At 47.1% G+C, this 22,605-nt stretch overlaps 1 protein-coding gene across 2 annotated transcripts in view; it reads left to right on the top strand.

The window, feature by feature from the left end:
- Positions 1-1,648: 1,648 nt before the first annotated feature.
- Positions 1,649-22,605, top strand: part of PARVB (parvin beta) — a 68,344-nt gene continuing 47,387 nt past the window's right edge. Inside the window, exon 1 of one of the 2 annotated variants that reach the window (XM_064461039.1) lies at positions 1,649-2,011. In XM_064461039.1, coding sequence (XP_064317109.1) covers positions 1,897-2,011 — 115 coding nt within the window. In that variant the 5' untranslated portion in view covers positions 1,649-1,896. Of the gene's footprint in view, positions 2,012-16,408; positions 16,496-22,605 lie in introns of those variants that run through there. The other variant, XM_064461049.1, reaches the window with a different exon arrangement.

Raw genomic sequence — 22,605 nt, forward strand, 5'->3', positions numbered from 1 at the left:
ATGCGTAGTTGTTCTTAAAGGGCATCTGAACTTCCCGTATCCACTGCACTGCTGCTGACAGCAGCAACACCTCCTGTTCTTTGGTCGTGTCTTTGTAATTGCAAAACTGGATTAAAGTGAGTCAGTCCAGTCTGGCACATTCTTCTGAAAGCAGCATCTTGAAAAAATATTTTAAAAGTTAGTGTTCACTCTTGAATGTATTTAGAGTTCAATCCCTAACAAATTAATGTCTACTTGAAATAAGTCATCATTCCATCATATATCAGGCTGCAAATTCACGATAACCTCCCATTCATAGAAGTCTGTGCTGCTGTTCCAAAGGGTCTTCCCAGCCCTAGTTGCGTTCTCCCCACTTCCCTTTTGCTGGAGCACTTGCCCTTGGGTGACTTCATGCTCAGTCACACCGGAAACCTGGGCAGGGTAATTTTGGTTTTGGTTTGTTAGGGTTTTTTTTGGATGAGTTGTCTAAGTGCATATAGAAAACCAACAAGCAGCTGGAGGTGAGGGACAAAAGTAGGTCTTCATGACAGAGGGGATTAGTTTGGGCTAAATCTCTTGTGAAACTACACACTCAAGAAAATTATCTCTGCCATCTTATGCTCTGGATGGGTTGTGTAGTGTTACTTCTCTGTCAGGTCAAGCATGAAAATCTGACCTGTAAGCTGAGTGTGTGGATCCTGTGCCAGGTCGTGTTGATTTGAATGCTGCTCTTTGTTGGGGCAAGGGCTGCTGATGGGGACTGCTTGCAGGAGCATGGCCAGAGGTCAAAGGCATAACTTTAGGTACCCAGAAGTCTCATTAAAGTCAGTGGGACCACTTCAGGGGCTTAAAGTTAAGTGTGTGTGTAAGACTTTGCAGGATCAGAGCCTAACACTATAAACTCTTCAGGATCTGTTTTTAATGTGTATTCCACAAAGCCCTTATCATGCTCCCGGGTGCTGTAAAACGATAAATAATAAATTCTCTCTGTGGTATGAAAACCAACTTTCTGGTTTTGGCTGGTTTTCTGTGCAGACACTGCGCTTATGGTGGTGGTAGCGCTTGGAGACCTGGGAGGTGTGGGCTTCCCTCTCAGAGGTGCCTGCGGGCCTCGGCTCATGTGAGCTTGGCAAAGATGGAGCCTACAGCCCCCGTCCCCTCAACCTCACCACAAGGGAGATGCCAAACGTACCAGGCAATGTGCCAGGAGAAGAAGGCAGGGTAGTCTGACAGAAGAGGTGCTGGACTGCAAAATTAGGAGGGAAATCTGAACGTAGCCAGGAAGGAACTAAGCAGAGCCCTGGCAAATGGCCCACGCTGAGTTTGCCCTCAATTTTGTTCTCTGGTCTGGCTGTGAGGGGGCTTTGCTTTTCAGCAGTGTGTTTTACCCACTACTCCAAGCACACACACAGGGCTGCGACCCCTCGGCCCCCTTTCTCGGCCGCCCCGCAGCCCAGCCGCAAAGGGAATGGCACGGCTCTCTGCGGCCGAAACTTCATCGTGTGCCTGAGGCCGGCTGGGCGCCCCCGGGCTCGGGGCTGGGCTCGGGGACCCCTCCGGGGCGACCCTCGGCCCCTCGTCGGGCGCGGGATGAGGCCGAGGGACGCGGGGCCCCTCCGGGGCGATGGGGCCGGCTCGGGGCGGCGGCCCGCCCCCGCCTCCCACGGACTTCCAGGCCGTGGCAGGGCGCTGTGGCCGCCGGCAGCGGCTCCCAGCCCGCCCCCTGCCCTCCGTGCGGCTCCGGCTCCGGCTCGCACACCCCCCCGCCTCCCGCTGCCGGCTCTCCCCGCTCGGTCGCGGCCGGCCGGGTGATTCACCCGCTCCCGGGCTTTGTTCGGCTCTGCCGGCTGCTCCCGGGCAGGGCAGGGATCGGGCAGGACTCGGGCAGGCTCCCCCGGCGACCCCCCGGCAAAGCCGATGTCCGCCGCGCCCGTCCGATCCCCGACGCTGCGGCCCCACAGGATGAAGAAAGACGAGTCGTTCCTGGGCAAGCTAGGCGGGACGCTGGCGAGGAAGAAGAAAGCCAAGGAGGGTGAGTTCGCCCGCGCGGAGGGGAGGAAGGAAAATGCACCCGACCGGCGTGACTTGCAGCAGCTTCCCCGTCCCGTCCCGTCCCGTCCCGTCCCTCCGCGGGAAGGTTGCGGTGGGGGCGGGCGGCAGGCTTGGGGGGAGTGGGGGGGAGAAACCCCCTTTGTTCGCCAGCCCCCGGGGAGGGGGCCGCGGGGAGGGGCGCTGTGCCGGCGCTGTGCCTGCTCTGCCCGCGGAGCGGCTGCAGCCCCGGCGGGGAGCGGGGCCTCGCCCGCCTCAGCCTGGCTCCGGGTGGGGTGGGGGGGGGGGCGCGGCGGGAGGGCGCTTCGTGCGCCCCGCGGGGCCCCAGGCGCTGCGGGCGGGCCTCGGGGGGCTGCCGGCCTCGGGGGGCTGCCGGGAGGTGCCCGCTCCTGGGAGCGCCCGGTGTGGGGTGGCCGTTCCCCGGGCGCACCTCGGGGCTGACGGCTTGGCCGCCCGCACCCCCGCTTCCCCGCTCCCCTCTTCCTACGTCCGCCCGCAGCTGGGAAGGGAACCCCAGAAACCACTTTCTGCTGTAAAATAAACTTCTGGTGACCAAGGAGGCTGCGGGCGTTGTTTTTTCTAGTCTTGAGAGTTGGGGAAGCCACGAGGGACCGATTAAATCTACCCGGGTTTCGTTCCACGCCTGCTTCATCCATAGGCGTTATGTTGGCAGAGATACCTTGCCCAGTGTTTTTCATAACCAGATCTATTCAGCAAGAACACCTAGCCCTCGAGCAACAGGATTTCGCATGAGTACACTTACACTGGGGTTGATTTGGGTCGTCGCCATCAGTGACAGCCGGGCAGGGAGGCATAAGCCTCCCCCTTTGGTGCAGGGAGCCTAGAGAAGAAGCTCCCTCCACCCGGGCCTGCGGACCGGCACCCATGTCGGGGTGTCTCAGCCCCCGCTGGGCACCCACCCCTGCCGCCGCATGGGGTGGACGCCTCTGCCCCGACCTGCCTTGGCGCTGCACCCCCAGCACAGCCTCGCGTGGGCACGCGTGCGAAGCGTTCTCACAGAGGCCCACTTACACCAGAGGCTGTGCGTAGATAGAGCTGTTTGTTCTCAAGCAGCACAACTTTTTGGTTGTTCTTGTAGATAGGGAGGTGGCGTCTTGCTGCTAGGCTTGATAAAGATGGTCCAGCCATGTATACACATGTATACCTTTCTCCTGAGCGCTGTGTCCTTTGAGGATGGTGTACTCTGTCCTCTGCTTCCCCGACAGACCAAATATTGGCTTCTGCGGAGAAATTCTTACTCTGGGTTATCCCTAGACTGATGCTGTTTGCTAGCAGGAAATCTGGGTGTCCTTGCCTTATAGCTTAATGCAGTTTTGTTTTTCTGGATGGTTAAAACTGGCCTTGGTTTTGTTCTAGTTTCTGATGGGTGTAGGGTAGGGATGTAATTCAAGTTTCAGCCTCCTTTCAGCTGGCTGTTGGACGAGCACATGTTTTACCCGTATTGAGTCTATTAATTGCCAGCAACATTTAGAAGGTAGTTTTTTAATATTTAAAAATAAAATATTTGGCCTCAAAACCTGGATCAAGGAAATTGCTTCCTCTTCCTTCTGGCTGTGTTGGTGTGGCTTACTGGTATTTCCTTTATTATCTATTTTTAACCAAGGTTCTCTAGTGTGGTTCTGCTGAGGAGCAGCAAAAGTGGTCTTGCCTTCCTGATAATCTCATTTGTTTCTGAAGGAAGATGGAGAAAACTCACCTCCAGTGGGGGATGCTGACCACATGCTCCAAAAGAGTTTATTTCATTCAAAGGTGACTTCTGAGCTTAAACAGGTTGGCAGCATTCCTTCTTAAATGAGAAATTTTGGCATTGCTAGGCGATGTTTTTGAGACAACCACTTTCAGCAGGAGCCACCAGCTCATTTCACCAAGTTTGTCCATTGTTTTGGCTGCTCTTGTGGCTGCAGCTCCTCTTGGTGGTGGAAGGGCCTGTTTTAGTTACTGCCGTCAGTACTTAGCGGGGAACTAAAGCACGGCGATCACGCTTCTGTCAGTGCAATGGGGAGGAAACTGAAACACGTGACACAGCTTTTAGTCTGAGTATTCCTTCCAGTCTGAAAATGTGAAGGGTGGAAAGACTGTCTGCAAGCCCCTGGAGCCACCCATTGGGTGTGACATGCTGTGGTGCTGCAGGCTGCTGAGGCCCTTCGTTGTAAGGGGAAACAGCTTATTACCCTTTTATGTTTTGCACTTTTTTTTGTGGGGTAGCTCTCAAATGCAGGCTGTCCAGACCACAGCTGTGGAACTGGAGGGGGCCAAGGGTTAAGCGGTGACGAGGTGGTGGGGTAGGGTCTGCACCAGGGGGAGAGAGGCTGATCCATGGCTTGTGGTAGGACCTGGGCAGCCACAGGAACAAATTTCAGGGCTAGAAACTAAATCTTTGTATGCGAGCATGAAGCAGAAGGTAATTGGAAGCTTGTCTGAGTGGCGTTCCTCGAATGAGTCGATAGACCATAGAGGAGGCATGTGGGCAACTTTCCCTGTGTGATCAGGCTCTGCCCTGGGGGTTTCCCTCTCTCCCTCCCTCCCTCCCTCCAGGTGGTTTCTGCTGGTTTTCTCTGAGGGGACCAGCAGATGTCAGAGTGATCTTCCCAGAGGAAATCTTGCTCTCTCCACCAACAGCAAGTCGAAATGTTGGCTGCTGACTTGCCACAACCACAAATCGTTCTTGCCTCCTCTCCCTGTGACAGCATGAAAAGCAAGCAAGCCAGAGAGTTCTTTATACGTACTTCTTGCGTTCGCTGCCTGTCTTTTGTATTGTGGTGTAAATACAGGCCTGCTATCACCATCTCAGCTGTATTCATATAGTGACTTTTAACCTGGTCTGTGCAAGCGTTATAATCCAGTTATATTAATCCTTTTTGTCTTTGTGCGCGACTTTTGGGCCACTCAGCTGAGAGATCCTTACAATGATACGGAAAAAGTTTTTGTTGGTTATTTATGCAGTTTTCTTTTTTTAATCATGGGTGGCAGCCATGTCATAAATTACCATAATGTGTGGCTACCAACCCATAAGCAACTAAATTTAAATATTTTCTTTGGCTAACCACTTTATAATGTGCTGCGATCTATTTTTAGACAGGTTATATTGGGAGAGGAGTGTTCATTAGGCTTATCAAGACGTCCAGTATAAATAATCTCACACCATTGCTTTATGACAGGAGGATAAAAACGGTTCATAGGTATGCTGGTGATAGCCACTCTGTCAGTCTCCGAAGTATTTACCATAGCATGTAAACAGCTTTGTTGCCGCTCTTGCTTTAGCAGTATGGTGTGACGTAGTGCTTTGTGAGTGCGTGCCGCTAAGGTGAGGTAGGGTTAAGATTTCAGGTCAAATTCTTCAGTGTTTTAAGTAAAATTCTATAGGTTGCTTAACAGTTTGAGGAAGCCGTTGAGTTTCTACCTCGAACCTCTGCTTTACACTATTGCACCTTGTATTTACGTTTCTGAATTTTTATGGCTGAACTGACTTATTAGGCAGCCCTGACCTTAAAGAAACAGGACCCACTGTTGTTCACAGGGGAGCCGTTTTTACCCTGGTTTCCTATGGAAGTACTGGGTGGGTGATCTCACTGTCTGTTTGGCTCCTCCCTTCCTCTTCCTTCCCAGGAATATTTTTAACCCATAGTTTGGCTAAAAATGCCCCTGAGACAAAACTATCGGTCTTAAGGATTATTAAATGACTGCAGATTGTGTCAAAATGGGTGACCAATGAGTACTGAAAGACCTCAGTGGAGTCCCGCTGCAGGAAAACCTGCAGATGAGCTCAAGCCTTCCATGCTGGTAGGGAGCCCAGGTGGGAGGGAAGCAGCTGGAGAAGGGATGTGTCTATGGGAAGAGCGCTGCATTCTTAAATGCTACAATCAGTCATGACACACATCCTTAAAAAAGCAGGATGTGTTTGTGCCAGTGCTCGTGCGACCCTTTGGTTTCTAAACACCCCCCCATGCCAGGCTGTGTGGAAATCGGCAGATATCTAAGTTTGCCTGATGTTTCTGTGACATGGTTCTGTCTTGGTGTATCCTGGGCTTTCAAGATGTGCCACATCTGTAATGTGATTACTAAACTTCAGCGCATCTGTTTAGGAGCTCCAAAATCTGCTTTAAATACTTCAGGAAACTATCGGGGTGCTGGCAGGGCCCATAGCAGGATACAGTTTGTAAACTAGATGGTCCCTTAGATTCTTTTCAGACCCTGTAAAAGATACTGTTTCAGATAGTGCTGTGTTTCATCTCCATCTGCAAAAGGAACTTAAAAAAACCCCCCAAAATCTCCCCTTTCCTGTCAGTCAGAGTGATGTCTTTGTACTGAAATAAGGGAGGGGGTTTGCTGGAAGCTTTGCTCCTCGCCTACTTGCAAAGCTTTGTTTTCTTTGCATGAAAGATTTGGGCAGCAGGTGTTTGGCTAAATAAACCTTCCATTATTGTATCTGTGTATGCATGTGTATATATATAGCCTATATGGAGGAGTCAGTGGGAGAAATACAACAGACTTAATTGCCTAGTGTCATTTCCCAGTCACACGATTGGGGGTGGGCATAGGGGTGACGAAGCTGTTCCAGAAAAGAGCAATTTATTGTGCCTGATGAAATCAACATGGGTGGAGGGAGGAAGGCAAGAGATGACAGTGCTACAGAGGGCAGAATTATTGCAACAGCAACTGAAAAATGAAGGTTTTGTGCATGTCAAGGGGACGTTAAAGTATTGTTCTTGGGGTCTACGGCTCAGTGTAACAGTGAAATGGCATGGCTGTGAAAAGTTTGCTGTTGCATTTGCCTTCAGGCACACCAATTTGGTAAATATCTTGGTAGATGCACATTTCACTAGATGGCAATGGTTTTTTTCCCAGAGAAAGGTGGCAGTTGTTGCCTCTGTTTTGCAGGGAGAGAAGCTGGAGCAGGTGAAGTGATTTGCTCAAGGTCATCTGGCAAGCCAGTGACAAAGCCAAGGAAAGAAACTGTGTTTCCTGAATCCTCTCTGGTGCCCTGATCCTTAGGCAAAGGCGCTGCAGAATCTGCCCGTTTCCCACAGCTCTATGTGTGCTAAAGCCCATCTCCAAATTGTTCAGTTGAGACTGTCCGTACTGCCTGAGCCACTTTGGCTTTCTGGAGGGAAGAACATGAGGAAATAAGCTCAACAGCAAAATTAAATTGGAGGAAACAGTTTCTTTATCATTCCTTTGAAATGGATGGGTCTGCTTGTGCAGGTAATTGCCCTCTGGAGGGGAGAGAGGTTCAAAACCAGATCTACTTCATTGCCCTTGTATTGATGAGCACATCTCAAGTCTGTAAGGCATCCCCTTGAACACAACAAGATAGGAGAATTGGACTGGCTTAGAAAACGGATCTCATCTTTCGTTTGAATATGGTATACTGAATATAGTTAAAATCTCTTTTTAATGTTGTCTATTACGCCGTCTCCAGAGATGTACCCATGTAAGCAGAGTGCAAAAAAATATAACTTCTCCATCTCAGTGTGCTGCACCTTTGCTTTAGCCAGTGCCTAGTGGCTGCTTGAGACTTCTAACAAATATGTTTAGCTTTAAAATGTTGCTGAAAGATGCCTGTTCATTAGATGCTAAAAAGATGTAAAGCTGTAAGGCATGCTTAACTCAGTCTTCATTCACCTTGCAGGTGGCACTCATGTTGGTGGTATTATTCATGCCCAGGATTTGTCCCTGTCACAACCATTCCTGCCTGTTGCAGACTGTGTTCCCTGATGACTGTGCTCATGTATCCTACTTTATGAACTGGTAATGGGCTACTGCTGCTGAAATATCCAAACAGAAGATGAGTTGGGTGCTGGTGAAGCAGAATTACTTGCTTTTTAAGAGAGGAATTTGCATATAATTATATTGAAGCTGCATACCGTTCCAGATGTGTGTATATATCCATAGAAAGACTGTGCAGACATATGCAAATTCAGGTTCAATTTATTATCCTTTCTACTAATAATTTAAACAGAGAGATTTCCAGTTGGAACCTGTGTAGATTAATTGCTGAGTTTCTCCTGTAGGGCTCAGGCGTACCTCTGACCAGGTCTGGTTTCAGTCTTGCTGGAGCAGTGCCAGTTTGGGTTCTGGCACTCTGGCAAAAGGTGTACTGTAGATACAGTTCGTGTCAGTGTTTCAACTGAAATGAACTTCACAGGCACAGGAATCATCCTTTTAATAGTGTCGTAAACCCTGTATTTTTCTCCTGTAACTGCAGCTAGGCTAGGATGGTTAGCCAAGCGCAGCTCTAGGCACAGTCTCTTGGTGAGACACTAGAGTTTTGAATTATAGCTGGAAGCTTTCTTCTAGACAGGATGCAGCCAGATACATGAAATAGCTCTGTAGCTCTTCAGCAGTGGACTGAAGAAAGTGGCCTGCTTTTATTTAAGAAAAACAGACATTTTAAAGTTGTTTTATTTTCAGAGTTGCAATCATTAAAATAAGATTCGTTGTAAGAACACTGTTATGTTCTATCATAAAACCATAGCAAGGTGGTTATCAACACTTCTGGTTTTGCAAAACCAGATCTTGAATTTCTTAAAAATACTAATGCAGGGATTTGGAAAGGGAATTATTTTCTCCTTAAAGTCTACCCTTACTTAAAAGCAGTTGTTCAATGATACCTGTTTTCATTTCTTCTAAAGGATTTATTAACGCCAACATCTTGGGAGAGACATCTAGAAGCTGGCATCTGGCTGTTTCTGTTTCGATAAGCATGGGGTGAGCCCTGTGAGACTTTGATGTATGGAGGGCTGCACGTGGACCTGATAGGGATGGGGAGCTGCCAAGTCAGGACTTCATGTAAAGTCTGTGCAGATGCTCTCTGCTGGCCGGTGTGAAGGGGGTATTCTTGGTCCCACTGGTGGATCTGTGCAGGGAGATCAAGGTGTGTTCTGCCATGCACTGTCATAAATGCATTAATCATATTAACTTAAGTGTTTGTGTTTTTAAGAGTTGTGATAATTAATATTAATGCATCTTACTGATTTGCACGTCAGCAATACAGGAGTCCAGAGGATTTAGTACAGTTATGCACGACAGTGCTAAATGTCTTTTTATGTACTTCAAGAATGGTTACAGGTCAGCTGATCCAAAAACACATGAAGCTGGTGTTTTCCAATGCACTGCTTTGAGCTTTGAATCGTACTTTGATGTTAGGAGATTTGGAAGATGAGCTGGCAAGCTCTTTCCATCGTGAAAGCATGTCAGAACAACTTGTTGCTAAGGGATCCAGGGTTATGTGGTCTGTGGCGAGACCAGCGAGAGGCAGAGTCCACTGTTTGCAGAAACTGGTGTTTCAGCAGTTACAGCTTTGCTGTTCAACTGGGAAGGAAATTTAATGTGTGCATCTTGTGTATACAAGTGTCCTGGGCACAGTCGAGGAGATTCAAGTTTGTAGGTGTGGAAGCACCAGTGTAGCTGGTACTTCAAAGCCACGCATGAGGGATTTGGATGCCAAAGTGCTGTTAGTTTTCAAAGGGAGTTGAGTGTAAAAGGTCTTGGGCACCACTAGAAATCTTGGCCTGCAAATATGCACCTGAGAGGTTGCCTGTGTCAGGGTTGCTGGGACATGATGTCTTGACAGGGACATACGACTGTACAGAGATGCTGACATGTGTCATAAGGAGGAGGAGTTTCCTGCCTCACCTGTAACATCATCTGTCTGTGATACTTGTCACTCTTGCTGCTGCTGGTAATGCAGGAGGCTCCGTGTGTGCCTTCTTAACCCTGAAGTCTTATTCCCTTTTCAGTGTTTTCAGTCTGTCCATGTTCTTATGCTGGTGGGGCAGGGTCTTCACTACAGCAGCAGCAGGCTAAGGGCCAGCCCTCAAAATCCTCACAGTCGTTTCAGGAGACCTGGAGGCCTGCAAGAAAGAAGGAAGGGAAGCCTGGTTTCTCAAAGGCTTCTCGTGCTGACCTCTGCTCGTTACAGCAATGAGGACTTCAGCAAACCTCCAGGTTCTTAGAACTAATGGGATCTGGGTATCTTGTTGCAGAAGCCAGCTACTTGAAAAACAACTGGGTAGCTCCAGAGAAAGATCTGACCTGTGCCAGTGTCTGGACATGACTGATGGCACGGGCTCTGTACTGGTCAGCTCTCGTGATGTCTACATGCCTCACTCTGCACAGCCATCTAACTGAGCTCTTCTGCGTGGTGACTTTGGTAGTTGCTTACCCCCTCCCCTGTAGGTCTCTGCCTGCTCTGTGAAATGTGTTATATATGCGCACTGTCACTGAGGAATCTTAGGGTTTTTTTCCCTCAGGGCACAGCAAAATCAACTGATGCAGTTGTCGGAGTTATTTACTCTAACTTGCAAAGTATGGGCATTGGCGGCAGGTTTTCCCCGGGGTCTGTGTGGCATACGTGTGCTGGCCCTTGCTTTACCTGCCGCCCCGGCGGCTGTGGTGCAGCTGCCTCTGGTTGTTGTCATCTGCACTTTTCGCGCTGGGCTGTGGGGTGGGTGGTGGTGGTGAGCTTGGCATGTGCCGTGGTGAGGAGGAGGGAAGTGGAAGGGAAGGAGGGGCAGGGTGAGCAGTGGGAGAGCTCTGCTTTTCAAGGGGCTCTTCCAGACTGCCCTCAGGAGGAGTGCTGGATCCTGGGACCCCTGCTGCAGGACAGGCTGTTTGGTGGTGGTGCATGCTCTCCCCACCATTGCAGGAGGGGCTGTGTGCGGGGGATCTAAACCAGCGGTTCTTGCGTGCGTGACAGTGAGCCCTGTTTATCTTTGGGGGTGGGCTGAGCATGGAGAGGAGAAGAAATGGGAATAGGAGCCTCTGTGTTGCACAACTAATAGGTCAGTGGCCAAGTGATGTCTCCAGGGTGTAGCATATTCTGCTCAGGTATAGATTTCCTAATTTGTGCTCTTCTGTTGGCCAAGTAGAAAGCTGCAACCCAAAATTTGTGGCTTCTGCTGTGTATGTCTAGTTTAGCTGGAAAAGTATTATGGCTAACATATGTCGTTTCAGGGTTTTGTAATTTGAATCCAGTTAAGTCTTGCTCTGAAAACCAGATGTGGGGAGAACATGCACACCTGGCAGCACGTACTGGCCGAGAGCACTGGCTTCGTACTCTTCGGGCTGTTAAATCACTGTCACTTCCTTGTGGAGGAACATATATCCACACAATGAAGCTTCTAATTATAAATCCTGTACAAATGATTTGTTTCCAGGCACCCGCTGCAGACCCTTCTCCGGAGCCCTTAGGCTGAGAGTGGGGGCCATGGGATGGGATTCTGGTTTTGGCTTTGCTAGTGGTGAGCAACAGGATCTTTGGGAATTCAGTTTTACCTCTCAGTGATTGTTTCTCCAAGTTGAAAAAGGCTTCTTTGTAATCCGAGACCTGTCTGGCGATCAGATATAAACTTTTATAAAAATCTCTTTTCAATGTATGCTGCATTTTGGTTATAAAACAAGCAAGCTGTTCTGGCTCCTGGAATTCTGGTTCTGTCTTTAGTACTTCTTTCATTGCGTGGTTGAACCATAATGAAATCCACTGAAAAAAGAAATAGTGTATTTTCCATTATAGCTGCCATATGGCCTTATTGCTAATTTTTAATTAGCTGAGGTGGCTGCATACACAATTTATTTGGAGTAAGGAAGGAGGCTGTGAGAGCTGGATGAGGAGGAGAGCTATTTTGATGTCTGTATAGAGGCATGGTGTCTTTTTTACTATCTTTAAATAGAAAAATGTGTAATCCTCAGAAAGTGTCTTTCTGCTAGGTCTGTTTGGCAGATGTATGCATGTGTGTTATTAAACAGATGCAGACACTTCTGTCATATTAAAATAGAATAGTGTTGTTTTTTTCTCTGGCTTGACTAGTCCAGCAGATGAATTTAGAGGCTTTGCAAAATTGACAAGATTTTCTTCAGAAGTGGCAGAATAGGAGAAAGTACCAGGGCATCCAGGCTTCCATTTTCTCCTTAATATTCCTTCTCAGGAATAGGGTTATAAAATTGTCCCTTCGGATTGCTCTTTGCCTTCTTCTCTGTGTATGGATCCCAGTATTGTTAACAGTGATTTGGTTCCACTGGAGGATTAGGCAGGCTGCAGGAATGCTAACGCTATAAATATCTTGGATCTGTACTGAATTTGGTCTGACAGGGATCTTGATTCTCTAATTAGATAATAAAATAAGCATGTATAATGGAGCCCTATCATTGGGAAACTGTGTTTTAATTGGGTGCAGGATGTCATGCTCCAAATGGTCCTGCTGTGCCAGGATCAAACCAGATCTGCTGTCTGCCACACAAACTAGTAGGGGAGAAGTCATGACTGACCTCACCTAATGTGGCAAATAGTCCAGCTTCAAGCTGGACCTTGGCAGGTCCTTCCAAGCAACGCTTCTCTGATTCTGTGGAGCTGGTTTTTTTGAGGGTGCCTCGACAGGGAGACAGACAGATGGTAATAGGAATGGAAGAGGGACTGGCCTTAGTATCCGCTCTCTTCTGTATGGTTGAAGGGGAAAGGTATATATTTGTTTCCATGACTTGTCCAGGATCACTGGGTGCTTGTGAGTTTTTCCGCTGACTGCTCACACAGATTCAGACTAATAGTTTCCCTCTTGACCGCTTACGATGTGCTTAATTAGACTGGTGTCTTGAAAACGTCCACTTTTACTGCAGCTGTAGCTGCATTAACACAGTGAGGGGCCGTAGTTTAAATCATCACCTTGGATCCTCAGTATCATTTAGCTTCGTATCATTTGGTTTAAAAAACTAAACTGTGGTGGCTGTTGCTCTGCTGACATCAGTAGTAAGAACAATAAGAAGGCTGGGGAGCTATGCTTGACCAAGCCATGACTGGCATCTAAGGTGTGTGTTTGTTTTATGCTGTCTTTCCAACTGTATATTTCTGATCCCTTAATTCCTCTCATTTACATGTTAACAAACGGATCACAAGTACCAACATTTGCCAAGCTAGTTCAGCACCTTATAAAAAGCCTTTCTCTGTCAGCTCTTTAATCAATGGGGAACACGCATGGATTTTGTTTTCTGTGGACAAATTGGTAAAACAAATTGTAACTTTTAGTGAGTGACTTGTCTTCTGAGGAACGGCATTACATGCAGATGCCATACGGCCCAGAATCTTGGTAAAAGGCATTCTCACTGGGTTCCTTCATTTGCTAAACAATGTGCTGTTGATCTGGTGGCTGGTAAGAGGTTTCTCTAAGAATGCAAACAGCATTACTTTGAAAGTGTCTGAGCTGGGGAATTCCGCTTTTTATGGAATGGACAGGAGATGGGCACTGTTTTTCCAAGGAGGCTGAGTAATTCGGTGCATCACAGCATAGCTGGCCAGGTGTTGTGGTTTAGCCCCAGTCAGCAACCAAGCCCTACACAGCCGCTCACTCACATCCCCCCCCGAGGTGGGATGGGGGAGAGAATTGGGAAGGTAAAAGTGAGAAAACTCATGGGTTGAGACAAAGCCAGTTTAATAGGTAAAGTAAAAGCTGTGCGTGGAAGCAAAGCAAAACAAGGCATTCATTCACTACTTCCCATGGGCAGGCAGGTGTTCAGCCATCTCCAGGAAAGCAGGGCTCTGTCACGCATAACAATTACTTGGGAAGACAAACACCATCGCTCTGAACATCCCTGCCTTCCTTTTATCTCCCCCAGCTTTATATGCTGAGCATGATGTCATATGGTATGGGATATCCCTTTGGTCAGTTGGGATCAGTTGTTCCGGCTGTGTCCTCTCCCAACTTCTTGTGCACCAGGCAGAGCCTGGGGAGCTGAAATAGTCCTTGACTAGTGTGAGCAATACTTAGCAACAACTAAAACATCTCCACATTATCAACACTTGTTTTTAGCACAAATCCAAAACATAGTCCCATGCTAGTTACTGTCAAGAAAATTAACTCTGTCCCAGCTGAAAGGAGGACACCAGGTGATTCTATGGAGCCATATTGGGAGTGTGAAAGATTTTATATCTAATATATTGGAAGGGTGAAAACAGAGTAACTAGCCCCGGTGCAAGAAAAGGGGGAAAAAGATTCTCATGGCTGCCTGTGGCACTGCCCTTATGTTGTGTATAACATCTTCATCAATGACCTGGAGGAGGTGATGGAGTGCAGGCTTGTACAGTTTGCAGATGACACCAGACTGGGTGACCAGCTGATACACTTGAGGGCAGGGCTGCCATTCAGGGAGACATAGACCCTTCTGAAATCCAACAAGAGCAAGCGAGCAAGTCCTGCGCTTGGGAAAGAAGAGCCCCCTGCAATGATATGGGCTGAAGACTGCCTGCCTGGGGGCAGCTCTACTGGAAAGGCCCTGGGGGCCCTGGTGGGCAGCGAGCTGACCATGGGCCAGCAGTGTGCCATTGCTGTGAAGAAGACCAACAATAACCTGGGCTGGATTAACAGAAGCACAGCCAGTAGATTGAGCAAGGTGATTATCCCCCTCTACTCAGCACTCCTTAGACCCCAGCTGATATACTGAGTCCAGTTTTGGGCTCCTCAATACAGGAAAGACATGGCTAAACTGGAGCACCTTCAGCAGTGGGCCACCAGGGTGGTGGCTGGAGCGCTTGTCCTGTGAGGAGAGCTGAGAGAGCTGGCCTTGTTCAGCCTATGGAAGAGGCTGCTTCAGGGACGTCTTAGATAAGCAGTCTGCTGATACCTATGAGGAGATTATTGAGAAGATGGAGCCAGGTTCTTCACCGTTGTGCATAGCAGAGGAGAGAGGCAACAGGTATAAACTGAAACAAATGAGGTTCAATCCAGACAGAGGGAGAAACTTTTTCATGCTGGGGACTATGAACCAGTGGGACAGGACACGAAGAGCCTTTGTGCAGCCTCTGTTCTTGGAGGTTTTAAGATGTGACATGATAAAGCCCAGAGCAACCTGGTCTGATTTCAGAGCTGACCCCGCTTTGAAGATGAGGTTCAGCTAGAGACCTCCTGGGGTCCCTTCCACCCTGAATTATCCAATGATCTTATGTGGCTCCTGGCAGCTGAGACCCTTCTGAGGCTGGAGTAAGGATGTTTCTTAAACAGCGTGAAGTCTGTGGATTAATGATTCATGGTACAAGCGTGTGCAGTCGACCTGGAACTGTGCTTCTCATCAGCGTCCTTTTACTGGTTTTGCACTGAGGTACTAGTAAGAGTACAACTTTTTTTCTGTCTTTTTTTGCCCATCTAACCTTTTAGTGAGGAGGAAAGCACAGGTTCCATTGGACTGCTGCTCTGGCTGCTTCTTTAGTGAGGGTGAGTCAGAGGCTGTGTAGTTAGAAGGCTATTTTGGGACTGATCAGTAGCTGAGCTTGAAAGTCTTTAAGAGTCTAGCCCCACTGAAACAAACACCACCTTGTCTGTCTCATAGGACCTGGTATTATCAGTGCAAAGGCTTTAAAGACACCACAGAAAGCTAGAACTGCAAATCGTGTAAAGCTTTGGTGTGCTGACTAAGTAAAAAAATAACAACAGCTGCAGGTCTTTTTGATAGTTGGTGAAATGTGACATTTTCTTGTGCTTTGGACCTGTTTTGATTTGATTCTTGGACTGACTGTTGTTTCATGATTACATTTTGTTATCCCTTGAGGGCTGTGTTTGGGAAACTGGACTGGAATGGCAGTCGGAGGCCAGGGCTCCACTCTTTCTACAGCGTCTTCAGCAGCTCCATTAGGGCATGGTGGTGTCTATTTCTTACTTAAACCTGGCAGAGTTAAACATCTGAATGCTTTTATGGCAGCCGCTGTCTTCACTGTACCTTCCCCTCAGGGACTGGCCTTTATCTGACCATGGGCTCTGTGTTCCAGACTTTCTTTTACTGTGAGGTCTGTAGTGCTTATCACTGAAGTGCTTGCCTTGGCAGGCTTCTCTGGTGCTCAAAGCAACAAGTAAAATAATTTTCCACATATGACTTGTCTGGAAATCATTGAGAAAAACTTCTTTGTATTTTGCAATGTCTGCTTGTATAGTGAGATATTTCAGTTCATTTTCAATACAGTGCTTTACTGCCCTGGATGCAGGTAGGACACAGGAAAGGTAGAGCTGGGCATGAGTAACCTCAGTATATGGTACTGGGAAAGCTGTGTGTTGAGTGTTGAGGTTAAAGCTTCTAGTCTGGAGCACTGCCTATCCCTCTGTTGGTCCTGTGCTCCATTGAACTGAAAACTAGTATTTACTAGAAAACCCTCACTGTGTGTGTTGCAAATATAGTTGCTATATATGAGTGTTTTTCAGGGTTTTCCTTGTCTTTCTGGGTGACATTTGAGCAACTCCAGTGACTAGGCATGTGCACTTTTTGTGGTTTGCAGGGTCATTTATCTCAGCTTATTCTTCCTGTAAAATAATGTTGCAGAAGTAAAAAAGTTGCTTTTTTTGAATTGCAAGTCATAGCTGTAGTCTCCTTTCCATTTGTGTGAAGTTGGTTCGTTGAGCTCTGTACTACCAGCTGGAGAAGACGGTGCCTTTCTGTTACTTCTTGTGCTCACCTGCCATCACTGCCTTCAGAAGTGAGTCTGTTTCTCTGTACTTCCCTTGACATGTTCAGCAGAACAAGCAACATTGAATGTTTTCATATTTGCATAGTAGACTGCTTTTGCTGGTGGTTGTTAACCTTTTCATGCCTTTGGAAAGAGGGTTGAGTGATATAGGGAAAGCAGTAAGCTGAAGCAGGTAAAACTGCTTTGGCTGTTAACTGAGGGGGTTTCATCTGAGTACCTGCAGATGAAGTATCAAACCATGAGAAGGAAGTGGAAAGGATTTGGCAGAGGGATGGAAACCACCTTGGTTGTGAAATGCGTTACCATGAGCTGCAGTAGTGACTTTTTTGATGCTGAGTGTTCTGCTTGATAAAGTTTGCAGAATTAGATTTGTATGTGGGGTCAGAGATAGAGGCAGTAAACTGAAGTACTGTTTTCTCCCCAATTTCTTCATGATGGAGAAGGCAAGAATTGATTGAATGGACTAGGCATCTCTATTCCAGAGTAATGCTTTTAGCTCTGCTTCTGACAGCTTCTGCTGTCTCTCCCTTGGTGATTTGCTTTGGCCAAACCCATCAGACATGGATACCTTAAGTAGTGAGCTGATTCTGGTTTCTGGAGTGGCTTTTGGTTGAAGGAGTCTTGTCAGTGCTTGGCATCTTGTGGAAGTCAACCTGCTTCATTGGGCTCTCAGAGTTCCTAGACTGTGGACGTGCTGTTCCCTACCTGCTTGTGTTCATCTTTGGTTGTAGGTGCACACAGAAGCCTTGAAGTGCACTAAGCACTATATAGTAGCATACAGCATTTTATGGAGAACTCGTGGCAGGAAATTTAAAATGCCTTGTGGGTTTTCTACTGGGGGCGGATCAGGCCAGAAGCCTCTTTCAGTCTTTTTATCAGACTTGTTCTTTCCCTGTGTTCTCATCAGGCGGATTTGACTCCACATCCTTCTTTCAGGTGGAAGTTGTCCTGGTGCTCATGCAGTGTGCTTGGGTGAGCATAATCCTCCACCATGCTTCACAGGAAGAAATGACCTTTTGTATGTTGTGGTGGAATTGTAACGGCAGAGGCTGAGGAAGTACGTTTTCACTGTTTTCAAACAGAATTTGTGTGCAGAGGGAGAAGTGTAGCTTTCCCTAGTTGCTTTTAGGGTCCTTCCAAGCTGCAGTTATTGCCTGTGACATTTGAGGCAGCAGCCTGGCTTTTTCCCTGTCAAAAAACTCTGGGAGTGAAGCTATCTATTTACAAGTTCAGGACAACACAAGTGCCAAATGTATGCCCACTTCATGTTCTGGAGTATAGAAGCTGTATAGTTTTGGTGTGTATTATGTAAGTGCTTAGGAGAGCTGGGTATGAGGTAGATGCTTTAGAGATTGTTTTATTTTTGCCTTAGAAATAAAATACATATATGAGGGCATGGGACCCTCTTTACTGGAAAAATTTTCCCATTTATTAACAAGTCTCTGCAAAAGCTAGTGCAAGGGGCAGGAAATGGGGGAGAAAAATCTCACATCTGTGAAAGGAATGGATACACGATGTTAAGTTACAGGGTCCTGCTCCGAGCCAGGTGCTGGTTCCAGACCTCAAGAGCGTGCGCAGGGCCTAAGCGACACGCAGTCGTAACAGCCAGTGTGCATCCTGAGAACACTGCAGCACATTATGAGTAGCGAATGCGGCTTGTGGACCTCTCCTTGCTCATCTGCGTGAAGGGGAGTGTTGTTCTGTTTTAGGCAGGGAGGCCAAAATGTCAGAACTGTCTGCTGGGAGCTGTTTAAAAATATACTTGTGCCTCTCAGGCATGAGGAAATGTGATTAAAAAAATATGCCATTTTCAAAGCTGTGGGATTGCTGCTGTAAGGTCAGTGTAGGGAGACGGAAGCAGAGCTGACAAGGTCAGTGTGTCAGCTCTGTATCCTACTGGGTGGCTTTTTCCATACTTGAAAACCCTGCTTTTGTAGGTCCAATTTTGTAAATACTTTAAAACACCATTCTTGTCCATGCTCTTATTTCTGCTGGTTTTTTGGTTTTTTTTTTTTTGTTTGGTTTGGGGTTTTTTGTGGCTAGCATTTGTGTTTGTGTGTCTACACAGTGCAAATTCGCTTTATATTTTTTTTTCCTTTCTTGTCTGGTTAGTTTTCAGGCATGCTGCATCCCTGCCCTGTGCCATAATGTGGCTTCTGCAACCACTAGTGCCAGCAAAAGGAAAGTGGTGAGTGGCAGCCTAGGGGTGAAGTCTGAAATGCCCCTTTGCGGACAGGATGAATGCCTGCCTGAAAAAGACAGCTGCATAACTTAAGATAATTGTTAAAGAAGCAAGAAACAGGGACTTCGAGCAAAACGATGAATCCCAAGTTTGACTTTTAGTTTTAGCTCCGTAGCTCTCTGTCAGTTTCTGTCAAAGTCTGCATTTTGCTTTTCTGCCTTGCAGAACACGTTCTGAAGGATGCCTATTTAAGTATTTACTAAGTGGGTGTTAGGCCTGTTGCATGAGCTGAGCAGAAAGGGACTAAAACAGCCGGGGAGCCAAATGCTGACACGAATTCTGGCTTGGGCTTTGGTAGCTGTGAGGCTTGAATGGGATCAGTACAACTGCTGGAAAGAAGACCCGCATGTTAAGTACAGTGCCTCTGTGTTGGTACTGTGGGCTCATCTTGGCTTTTATCACTGCCTATTCATGCCCAGGCAGTTGTGGGTCAGCTCCGGCTTTGTCAGTTGTTATCAGAGCCAGGTTAATACTGGAGGGAAGATCTATCTGTCCAGTTTTGTCAGCAGCGTAACAGGAGTGGTAGCTGGGCCTGCTTTACTGGCTGTTGTGTCATCCACGGCTGCCCAACACAGGCAGTGGCTGGGGGAGGGCAGAATCCTCCTTCACCCTCGGTAGCACCCGCGCTGTGTTCACAGGGCCCTGCAGGGAGCTGGAGCAGGAAACTGGGTCAGCACACAGCAACTTAATTTTGTAGGGTTCAGCTTTCTTGCTGAACTGAAGTGGATCACGTAACTGGCCAAAGATCTGTCTGCTTAGTAATTACAGAGTCTCATTTTGTTTGATTTGGTGTTCAGTTGCCAGTGCTGGTCATGTCGAAAGCCACTCACAGCCACTGCGGTCTGTTTAGTGCTCCTCTTTCCCAAGCTGCTGCTCCTCTGCCTGTTCCCGTTCTGCCTCAACGCACCCTTCCTCTTTTCAGGAGGGCTGATACGTGTGCAGGGCTTGGCCAGGATAGCTCTAGCAGTGTTAATACTGGCTATCTCAACGCAGGTGTCACGCACCAATAAATGCAAATCCTTTTTTAACCAAAATTAAAAAAAAAACCAAACAACTCGATAGAAATATAAGAATTTTAATGGGAGAAAACCTGAAAACAGTATGTCACCCTCATAAACAGAACAAAACCCCGTGTTCTCATAAACGTTTCTCACTGGATCAAGTATTGGATATGCTGCTACCATGCGAGATACATATTCTACCCCTGGCAAAAATACAAGGGAGATCTTTGTTCTGGCAGTCACAGAATAGACCACCCATCTGTGTAAGTTTAACACGTCCATCATACAAGGAAGCGTGGCTTGCTCTTTGCAACTAAACTGAAGGATTATTAAAGCCCTTTCTTAAAATATGCCTTTAGCTTCTCTCCCCCCTTCTTTTAGGTCTTTCCATTTCTTTAAATGACAGAGCCCAGCCGTTTTGAGTGCCTTGTCTGCCTGCTGAGGCATATAAATAATTTCCTTTATTACCACAGTTCTGCTTTGAATGCAATCCCTTGATACATTGCCTTTATGTGGATTTGATCAAGTCTTTGCCTTTGATCTGCCTGTGATTATTAATTCTCTATCATAATTAATGGAGGCTTTGTCTTTCTCCTGCAGTCTCTATCAAAAGATCTCAGAGCCTTTTGTAAATGTGAAGCAATTAGTAATGCAGTAGCAGACTGGTGAGTTGCATGTGTGGTTTGTCTCTCGAAAAGAGACAGAGACTCTCAGTGTCTTTGTGATTCTGTATCAGCGTGCCCTATGTTAGGGGCTGGTTTGAAATCTTTCAGTGCAACAGTTTTTCTTGGAAAATACCAGTTTTTATAAAACTTCTTTTTTAATGTTCCTAGAAAGCTTACAGTTTTGGAGACTACCTTTTCTGAGAGTTTTAGGTGTCAGGAGGAAATTCTGCCTCTGTTGGAATGTGATAGGGAAACAGAGGAGCAGCTTTAAGAGAGAGACACTGCAGGGTCTTTACCCAGCAGGGACCTGATGCCTTCTGGTCTGACACCTCATGTGGGAAGTGGGATCTCAAGCAGATACTTGATCTTTTATGCAAGGGTTGGCTGCTTCATCAGGGGGTTTTGTCTCATGGCCACGTCTCACCTGAGGTGTGAGTGAATGAGGGTCATGTTACTGCTCTGAATGGGGCAGAAATGACCTCGAATATGAACTTTCTATTTTGTGTGTGATTATCTGAACTCTTTGGGTATGAGTGGCAGGCAGGTGAGTCACTGTCTCAAAAAGTGCAGCTGTTTGCGTTTTTTGTCTCTGGGAAGAGCAAGGAAACTTGGGCAGCAGTGAGATGTTGGGGGCAGGAAAAGTGCTTCCCGTGCAGTTTGCATTACATGGTTGTTGCACGTTTCCCTTCTGTGTGCTGCTCAGACGAAAGAGAATGACACAGTTACTTGAACAGATCATCTGTAATGAAGCCAAGTGTAACAAATCAGTCTAATAACTTCCAAAGTTAGGGTTTAATCATAAGATGAAAGTACATTGTGTAAAAGTTGTGGTCAGGCAGCGCTGCGGAGCCAGCTCGGTACTGGTTGAATGCGAAGGAAAGCACCATATCCAGAAACCTGTGATTAGTGTCACGACAGCTGCGGCTTTCTGTGGGGAGGGATTCAGCTTTGCAGTCAAAAATAACTAGAGCTAAAATTAAGTAGCATTTACCATCTGTTTTTGTAAGAGGCAGAGGCTTGCGGTCAATTTTTTAATAACAAGGCAGTGAATGGTAAAGACTTAAGAGGTGAACTGTGTTGTTGATAGCTTTTAAAATTACACTGAAATTATTAAGAGTGAAGGTAGAAAGGACCAAATTGTTGACACCAGCTTGCTCTTTCTTATAAAAAGGAGGAAGTGGGGACTTTCCTTCTTTTTATATTGCTCCTGCTGACTTTAAAGTCTATTTTCTGACTTGTGAGAAATCCTTGACAGCAATGGTGGCGCTTCCAACTTTCTGCAGCTAATTGCTCCTGTTCTGTGCAGTTTGCGTGTAATCCCATGCACCAAGACAGCCTGCCTGGCTTACAGATGTAGCGTTGTATAGCATGTGTGTATGCGATCAGCTCATTATATTAATTTGTTTGAAAGGCCAGCACAGCTTCCAATGTGACTAAATCATGTTGATTGCTGACATTGCCAGGAGATTGTTAAAACATCAGAGGGCTGCCAGGAACCCTTGCTGCTTTCCTGGGGACTGATAGAGAAGTGACCTTTTAGTAGTGAATTTAAATTTCTGGTTTAGGGGAATACTCAGGGTTTTTGCTGAATGCCTTGGCCACTTGCCCGTCCCTTCTTACATTTGGATTCTGCTAGTGCTGGCTGAAGCGGTTCAGAGTGTTGCCTGTTAATTGAGGATCTGCTCAGAGAGGAGATCTCCAGCCAGAAGGGAAAGAGGCTACACCAGACATCTAGGAGAAATTGTGGCTAACTCTGACAGGTACCTTTCCAAGGCATCATCTTTCTGTGCCTGTAGTTACACCTGACTTGTCCTGTGTAAGTTCACAGCTGAGTCATTTAGACCATTGGCAAGTTTTATGTTAAGGCTGTAACCATTTGGCAGAGTCTGTGTTGTGGGTCAAGGTGGGGCCAAACTCTTTTCATGGGCTGAAGAGCATTCCCTGGATGCTGGGGCTGCTTGTACAAGTTCTGCTGGCAAGTCTGAGGGAGACTTGGGCCCTGGCATGGTGTGGCATGTCAGCGGGAGCAAACAAACCAGCCTGGGGTAACGTGTACAGGGAAGGTTCTGCTGGGGACCAGTCTGGACTAAGTGATGCTACTCCATCCAGTACTCAATTTCCTACCCTTCCTGTCTTCCCCTGGTGCAGGTTTCCTCTGACTGATCTATGAAATGAAATGATCAGGCTTTACAGAAAGGTGTTTTACACAGA

This window comes from Phalacrocorax carbo, chromosome 1, assembly GCF_963921805.1.
Source record: "Phalacrocorax carbo chromosome 1, bPhaCar2.1, whole genome shotgun sequence".
NCBI lineage: Eukaryota > Metazoa > Chordata > Aves > Suliformes > Phalacrocoracidae > Phalacrocorax > Phalacrocorax carbo.